At 33.2% G+C, this 9,265-nt stretch overlaps 1 protein-coding gene across 2 annotated transcripts in view; it reads right to left on the bottom strand.

Moving 5' to 3' along the window:
• Positions 1-1,281: 1,281 nt before the first annotated feature.
• Positions 1,282-9,265, bottom strand: part of LOC130457893 (galactocerebrosidase-like) — a 147,301-nt gene continuing 139,317 nt past the window's right edge. For both annotated transcript variants that reach the window (XM_056820607.1, XM_056820650.1), the window contains one exon: positions 1,282-1,609. In XM_056820607.1, the coding sequence (XP_056676585.1) occupies positions 1,565-1,609 (45 nt within the window). In that variant the 3' untranslated portion in view covers positions 1,282-1,564. The remainder of the gene's footprint in view (positions 1,610-9,265) is intronic.

The following is a 9,265-nucleotide window of genomic DNA, read 5'->3' as shown; positions in this document are numbered from 1 at the left end:
GCCTTCTTGGGCAGGATCTTCTTACCTGACAAAGCAGATCTAACTAAAACTATTCTATCTAAAAGTATATTCTCTATCAACTTAACTAATAAAATAAGCCTTTATCTTCTCCAATCTCCTCATACCAGTATCTGAAACCAAACTGTCAGAAGTCAACTATCAGATCCTCTTGACAGAGAGGGACCAACACAGAACACCAGAACTCCTATTCTCTCAGAAACCAGAGAAAATGGAGTCGTTTTGGCTTAACTGACTCTTTGAAGTGGGTCTCTTACAGAGACAGAGGGCTAAGATGTCCATCACTGTCTCATAAAGACACAGAGGAAGAGTTTGTAAAATTCTTGACATGTCTCTTACTGCTTCCCAAAGACACAGAGGGAAATTAAGAAAACTCACTTCAATAACTACTAGAAAAAGTGTTGGTACAAAAGATCAAGGATATCAAGGGAAATCATGAAAAAAATGCAAAGGAAGGAGGACTTGCAGTCCCAGATCTCAAACTATACTATAAAGAAGTGGTCATCAAAACAATTTGGTACTAAGAGACAGAAAAGAGGATCAGTGGAATAGACTTGGGGTAAATGACCTCAGCAAGACAGTCTATGATAAGCCCAACTTCCAGTTAGGCCAAGATCTGATCTTTGACCTCACTTCTGGTCTGAGGAGCAGGGAGTAGTGGAATGCAGTGGGGGATGTGTCTCTGGGGACCCTGTGATATCCATTACCAGCAACCACAAAACCTCAGCAACTATCATCCAATCTACTGTTCTGGGGCATCATGGATTTCTAATTGACCATAATTAATGACATAAGTGAGGGGGAGGCTAAGAGAGGTGAGGGCCTATGCTATGTGTGCTGCTTGGAGAATCAAGAGGAGTGCCACTATGAACAGGAAATGTGCAGTGCCTAGAACCAATTACAAAAAACTTTTAGCACCTTAAAAATATAGCAATACCTTTGCTCACAATTTTTGCCTCTACATACTTTTGTGAGACCTTATTCTCAGAGTTAAATAATATCAAAACCAACAAAAGAAACAGATTGACAGATGAAGTGAGTAGTGCTTGCTTGGGCTTGAAGTGTACAAAATACCAACCTTCAATTGAAGATTTAGCCAATAAAATTCAGCAACAAAAAAGTCACTAATAGGCAGGTTAGTTAAAGAATTTCCCCTCCCCCTCACTTATTTTAGTTCACGGCACCCCACACAAGTTAAATAATGTCAAGGCCAACAAAAGAAACCAACTGACAGATGAACAAAGAAGTCCCTAAGCAGGTAAGTTAAATAATTAGTTTTTGGTTTATTAAATATAGTTATATATTACAATTATACATTTTTGTCATGTAAACTATAAATATTGCAAAATTATGTTGTTGTTTTTTTTTTCTCAAAGTGATATACCACCTGAGTTATGTTCGGTTTTTTGGCAAATTTTGACACACCAAGCTCAAAAGGTGGTCCATCACTGGACTTGTTAGTGCATTTTCATTTTTTTTTTAATTTCATGCTTGGTTTTTTTCTTTCTTTTGTTGATAGGTTTTGAGAAATTGTAAAACATTTCCTTCAAGAACTGTTCTTATTGCATCTTGAGAATTTTGGCATCTTCCTCTGCAAAACAAAAAAATAAAAATTAATGTAATCATTATCCCCATCATTCATTTTTAGACATTATCATAATTTTAAATTGTTGTTTAGAACATATTTAAGTAAGTCTTTTATTCATATTTCCCTTGACTATGTTTAGTGTATTAGGGACTATAAAGCATTTGTTTAGCAATTCTTTCTTCTTTTCTCAGTTTGAAACTTTTACAACTTAACCAATGCTCAGTTTTGGAAAAATGATGTGCAATGCTGGGAAAGTTATATTACTTAAGATTCTTATTCAGTAATTATTAAAGAACTAGCATATATGCATTTCTTAGCATATAACCCCTCCTCCTAAACCTATTTTATTTCACTTGTGTAGAGAAATCTCATTGAGGAAACAACCGCTACAGATGAAGATAACTATTCTTGAGTATTTAGATAGTTTTACAGAGTTGCCTAGAGCATTAAAGAGCATTAAAGAGGTCAAATGACTTGTCCAGGGACACAAAGCCTGGAAATCAAAGGCAGAACTTAAACTCAAGACTTTTTTTATTCTAAGGGTAGCATTTTTCCACAATGGCACAAATAGATTTTCTCTAATAATTACATCTTTGATGTCTTTCTGCTATTTATGAAAAAGTGATTTTGAAGTCCCAAATGATTGTGAATCTTTAATCACTAACTTCCCTTTAAATACTTGGGTGTAATATCATTTGGTCAATGTATTTTTTCTATTTTACTTTTAAAGTTTTCCTGCTTGTCTCACATGACCAAATCTATATTTACTGTCATCTGTGAGATCAAGAATACTTTCTCCTATTTTTTTTAATTCAGCTAAAGTATGAGAAATTCTACTCCAAACCCTTATTTTAGCTGAACATAATTCATTTTATGAGTCTCTTTTTTTTTAAATGGACTTTGTTTTTATTATTTTTTATTTTTATTTATTTTAAAAATTTAAAAATTTAATTTAAAATTAAAATTTTTTTCTAGAATATTATTCTCTGGTTACAAGATTTATGTTCTTTCCCTCCCATCTTCTCTCCCACCTCCCAGAGCTAAAACACCATTCCACTGGGTTATAAACATATCAGTCTTTAAAACCTATTTCCACATTATTCATATTTATAATGATATTTTTTCTAAAGCGAAAACCCCAATCACATATCCATCAAACCACATAATCAATCATGTGCTTTTCTTCTGAATATCTACCCCCACAGTTCTTTCTCTAGATATGTATATCATTCTTTCTCATAAGTCCCTTGGAATTGTCCTGGGTCTTTGCATTGCTACTAGTAAAGAAGTCCATTTCATTTGATTGTGGCACAATGTTACAGTTTCTGTATAGTGTTCTGGTTCTGCTCCTTTTGCTCTGTATCAATTCCTGGAGGTCTTTTCAGTTCACATGGAATTCCTTTTCATTACCATCAGATACCACAATTTGTTCAACCATTCCCCAATTGAAGGACACCCCCATCATTTTCCAATTTTTTTGCCGCAATAAAAAGCACAGCAATAAATACTTTTGTACAAGTATTTTTCTTATTATCTCTTTGGAGAAAAAAATCTAAAAATTATTATTAATTTTCCTTTACTGTCATATTGGCCAACCTGCTAGTATAAGGTAGTACCTCAGAGTTGTTTTGATTTGCATTTCTCTAATCAGGAGGGAATTATAATACTTTTTCATGTTGTGTTTTCTTCATCTGAAAATTGCTTATTCATATCCCTTGACCAATTGGAGAATGGCTTGACTTTTTGTAAATTTGGCTTAGTTCCTTATATCTTTGGGAAATTAAACCTTTATCAAAGAATTTTGTTATAAAAATGTTTTCACAGTTTGTTGCTTTCCTTCTAATTTTGGTTACATTGGTTTTGTTTGAACAAAATCTTTTTAATTAAATTTAATCAAAATCATTCAGTTTATGTTTTGTAATGTACTCTATCCCTTGCTTGGTCTTAAATTCCTTCCCTTCCTATAGATCTGACAGGTATACTATTCTATGTTCACCTAATTTATGATTTGCCTCTTTATATTTAAGTCTTTTACCCATTTTGAATTTATCATGGTATAGTGTGTGAGATGTTGTTTTAAACCTAATTTTTCCCATATTGTTTTCCAATTTTACCACCAATTTTGTCAAATAGGGAGAGTTCTTGTCCCATAAACTGGGTTCTTTGGGTTTATTGAACACAAGCTTGCTAAGATCATTTACCACTAGTCTATTTCACTGATCTACTACATTGATCTCTTAGCCATTACCATATTGTTTTGATGATCACTGATTTGTAGTATAGTTCAAGATCTGGTACTGCTAAGCCACCATCCTTCACATTATTTTTTTCATTATTTCCCACAATATTCTTGAACTTTTGTTCTTCAAGTTGAACTTGTTACAGTTTTTTTTTCCCAGTTCTATTAAGTTTCTTGATAGTTTGATAGGTATGGCACTGAATAAGTAAATTAATTTCAGTAGCATTGTCATTTTTATTATATTAACTCATCCTACCCATGCGCAATTAATGTTTTTCCAATTATTTAGATCTAGTTTTAATTGTGTGGAAAGTGTTTTGTAGTTGTGTTTATATAATTCCTGTATTTGTCTTGGAAAATAGATTCCTAAATATTTTCTATTGTCTAGAGTGATTTTTAAATTGAATTTCTCTTTCTAACTCTTGCTATTGATTTTTGTTGGAAATATCTAAAAATGCTGGTGATTTATGTGGGTTTATTTGGTAGCCTGCCATTTTACCAAAGTTGTTAATTATTTCTCCTAGCTTTCTGGTTTATTTTCTAGGATTCCTTAACTATACAATCATATTGTCTGCAAAGAGTGATACTTTAGTTTCCTCATTGCCTACTTAAATCCTTTCCATTTCATTTTCTTCTCTAATTGCTACTGCTAGCATTTCTAGTGAAATATTAAATAACGGAGGTGAAAATGGTCATCATTGCTGGACCCCTGATCTTATTGGAAAGGCGTCTAACTTGTCTCTATTACACATGATTCTTGATGATGGTTTTAAATATATACTGCTTATTATTTTGAGGAGAGGTCCTTCTTTTTCTAAACTTTCTAGTGTTGTAACAGGTCTGGGTGTTGTATTTTGTCAAAGGCTTTTTCCGTATCTATTGAGATAATCATGTGATATTTATTAGTTTGGTTGGTGATATGGTCAATTATGTGGCTGGTTTTCCTAATATTGCATTCCTGGTATAAATCCCACCTGGTCATAATGCATAATCTTTGTGATAACTTGCTGTAGAATCTTTACTTGTATTTTATTTATGATTTTTGCATCAATGTAAATTAGGAAGATTGGTCTATAGTTTGCTTTCTCTGTTTTTAGTTTTCCTTGCTTGGGAATTAGTATCATATTTGTAAGAATTTGGTAAGACTCCTACTTTGCTTGTTTTCTCAAATAATTTGTGTAGTTATAGAATTAGTTGTTCTTTAGATGTTTAATAGAATTCACTTGTGAATTCATCGGGCCCTGGGGATTGTTTCTTATGGAGTTCCTTAATGTCTTGTTCAATTTCTTTTTCTGATATGGGATTATTTAAGTATTATATTTCTTCTTTTGTTAATCTGGGCAATTATATTTTTGTTTCATCCATTTCACCTATATTGTTATGTTTCTTGTCATATAATTGGGCAAAATAGCTCTTAATAATTGCCCTAATGTCTTCTTCCTTGGAGGTGATATTTCCCTTTTCATTTTTGATACTGTACATTTTCTTCTTTTCTTTTTTTAAATTACATTAACAAAAACATTATCAATTTTGTTTTTTTTTCAAAGAACTAGCTCCTACTCTTATTTATTAGTTCAATGGTTCTTTTATTTTCAGTTTTATTAATTTCTTTTAATTTTTGTGATTTTCAATTATGAAAGGGAATTTTAAACTCCCTTTGTTTATTTTAACTTAATCGATCAAGAATTTGGAGTGCCCCTCCTTTCACACTTCATCAGTCAAGCACTTGAAGAACCTTTTAATAGAAAAAGGAAATTTATACCCTCAAAGCCTGGAAGAGGATTCCACAAGCACTACCCAGAGAGGTAGTACTAGACAAATCAAGGAACTATGATTGATTTCTGACATGTGGCATGGGAGAATTGTTGGACGGAGAAAAGTGCTTATAATGTGAGACCCAACAAGAAGTCAGGCACTCAGATTTCAGACTCAGATTTTAGATTCTTATTTTGGATTTGGCTTCTGATTTGGACTTTGGATTCTGGTGGACATTTAGATTCTGCATTGGATTCTGTATTGGTGGCTCTTGCTGAAGATACTACCATGACTCCTCGTTGGAGATCAGGACCTGAAGGATCCTTTGTCAAATTTGAGCTGAATTCTCCTGGATTGGCAATTATAGGGTATTTAGCTAGACAATATTTTCTACTTTATTCCTACATTTCCCTCTCTTAACACTCTACTTTGCTGTAATAAGGCTAGTAAAGCTCCTATCAGCCCCATGACTTAAGAGTTAATTTTTATAAATGGAGACTATTTTAACAATTTTTAAAAATTCTTATATTTGTCAACCCATTTTAATTCTTACACAATTTAGTTTTTATCTTGGGCTTTTAAATTTGTTCTTTCTAGTTTGTTTGTTTTTTTAAGTTACATGCCCAGTTCATTAATCTCCTCCCTTTTTATTTTGTTGACATTGGCATTCAAGGATATAAATTTTCCCCTGAGTATTGCATTGGCTGTATCTCAGATTTTTATAGGTTTTCTCCTCATTGTCAATCCTCAATGAAATCAATAATTGTTGCTTTGATTTATTCTTTGACCCACCCATTTTGGAGAATTAGATTATTTAATTTCCAATTGCTTTTAAATTTGCCTCTCCATGAACCTTCATAAATTATGATTTTTTTATCCTAAAATCTGAGAAAATTGTGTTTATCATTTCTGCTTGTCTACATTTGTTTGCTATGTTTTTATGCCCTAGTACATGGTCAATCTTTGTATATGTACCATGTGCTGCAGAAAAGAAGGAATATTCATTTTTTATCCCTATTCAGTTTTCTGCAGACATCTATTAGTTCTAGGTTTTTCAACATTACATTTATTTCCCTTACTTCTTATTTATTTATTTATTTTTTTCGTTTGACCTATCTAATCCTGATAGGGGAAGGTTGAGTATGTTAGTATGGTTTTACCATCTATTTCCTCCTTGAGCTCTTTCAATGTCTGTTTTAACATTCTGAAAGCTGCAGCATTTGATGCATAAATGTTTAGTACTGATATTTCTTAATTATTTGTTACCTTTTATCAAGATGTGGTTTCCTAATACTTGAACAAAAGTATTGATAGCTGTGCTTTTTATAGTGGCAAAAAATTTGAAAATGAGGGGGTGTTCTATGATTGAGGAATGGCTGAACAAATTGTGGTATCTGATGGTGATGGAATGCTATTGTGCTGAAAGGAATGATGAACTGGAGGATTTCCATGTGAAAAAGACCACCAGGAATTAATGCAGAGAGAAATGAGCAGAACCAGAAGAGCATTGTACACAGAAACTGAAACATTGTGGTACAATCAAATGTAATAGACTTCTTTACTAGTAGCAATGCATTGATGTAGGACAATCCCAAGGAACCTAGAAGAAAGAATGCTAATCACATCCAGAGGAAGAACTGTGGGAGTAGAAATACAGGAGAAAAGCATATGATTGATCACATGGTTTGATGGTTCCATCATTGGGGATTTGGGCTTTAATGATCACTCTATTGCAAATATTAATATGGAAATAAGTTTTGAACAATGATACATGTATAACACAGGAGGAGGGAGGGAAAAGAGGAGGGAAAGAACATGAATCATGCTACTGTTGAAAAATATTCTTAATTAATTTTTCAAAAGATGTCGTTTCCTTCCTTGTCTCTTTTAATCAAATCCATTTTTACTTTAGCTTTATTTAAGATCATCATTGCAACACCTGCCTTCTTAGTCTTAGTTGCAGTCCAATAGATTCTGTTCCAGCCTTTTACTTTTACCCACCTCATGTGTGTTTCTTGTAGACAAAATATACTAGGATTCTGGTATTTAATCCACTCTGCTCTCCATTTGCCTTTTATGGGTGAGTTCATACCATTCACACTCACAGATTATTATCTATGTATTCCCCTCCACTTTAACTTCCTTCTTTAATCCTAACCTTATACCTTCTATTCTTACCCATCCCTCCAGTGTTTTGCTTTTCATGAATCTCCCCCCTTTCCCCTCCCATTATATTGCTTCCCTTATTCCCACCTCCCTTCATACTTCTCTCTTATTATAGGACTTTTTGGACACCCTGCTCAGCTTCTCCCTCCCTTGTCTTTCTCCCCTCCCTACCACTCTGTTTCTTATTCTTCTTCAACTTTTCCATAGGGTAAGATACAATTATATACCTCAACAAGTCTGGTTGTTCTCTCTCTGAGCCAATTCCAATGAGCATACAGTTTAAGTATTACCTATAACTACCCTCTTCCTTCCATTATATTGGTTCCAGCCTCACCTCCACCCCCACTCCATCTCTGGCACTTCTTTATGTGATTTATTTTGCCCCATTTTAACTACTATGACAATGATAACAATTTTTTAGAGTTAAATATATCATCACTCCATATAGGAATATACACCCTTTAACCTTATTGAAGTCATTAAATTTTTCTTCTTTATTGTTTACCTTTTCATGCTTCTCTTCGATTTTGTATTTGGGCCTCAAATTTTCTGTTCAAGTCTGGTTTCTTCTTCAGCAATTCTTGGAAGTCTTCTTTTTTATTAAATGACCATACTTTCCTCTGAAATACTATAGTCAGTTTTGCTGGGTAGTTGATTCTTGGTTCTAGACCCAGTTCCCTTGTCTTCTGAAATATTATATTCCAAGTCTTCCAGTCCTTCAATGTGGAGGCAGGTCCTATGTGATCTTGACTGGGGTTCCTTGATATCTGAATTATTTCTTTCTAGCTGTTTTTAATATTTTCTACTTGGTTTTGGAACTCTTGAACTTGGTTATAACATTCTTGGGAGTTGTCAAATGGGGATTTAATGCAGGAGGTGATCAGTGGATTCTTTCAATCTCTATTTTACCTTCTTGTTCAAGGGTATCAGGGCAGTTTTCTTGGATAATTTCCTATGGAATTATGTCAAGGATTTTTTTCTTGTCATGGCCTTCAGGAGTCCAATAATTAAATTGTCTCTCCTGGACCTATTTTCCAGGTTCTTAGTTTTTTGGATGAGGTGTTTCAGATTTTCTTCTATTTTTTTATTCTTTTGATTTTGTTTATAAAATCTTGATACCTTGTTGTTCTAGTTGTTCAATTCTAATTTTTAAAGATTGGACTTCATCCAAGACTTTTTGATCCTCCTTTTCCATTTGAACTATTTTTATTTTTAACTCATTCTCTTTGTCTTTTTAATTTTTTTGTCTAGTTTTCTAGCTGGTCAATTCTGTCTTTCAAAGCACTATTTTCTTGTTTTAGTTCATGTGTCTCTATTGCTAGACGACCTATTTTTCTTTTTAAGTTCTTTTTCCAGTTTTCTTCAGCCCATGTTATTTATTTGTTAAATTTTGAGCTCTTCCAGAGCCTGAATCCAGTTTGCTGGAGTTTCTGAGGTTTTGCTTAATGTTCCTTTGTCTGCCTTTGTTCCATATGTTCTTTGTTGTTTTTCTGAAGTGT

Source organism: Monodelphis domestica, chromosome 1, assembly GCF_027887165.1.
Source record: "Monodelphis domestica isolate mMonDom1 chromosome 1, mMonDom1.pri, whole genome shotgun sequence".
Lineage (NCBI taxonomy): Eukaryota > Metazoa > Chordata > Mammalia > Didelphimorphia > Didelphidae > Monodelphis > Monodelphis domestica.
Note: the sequence above shows the minus strand (reverse complement) of the source record. Positions and strands in the feature narration are given on the sequence as shown.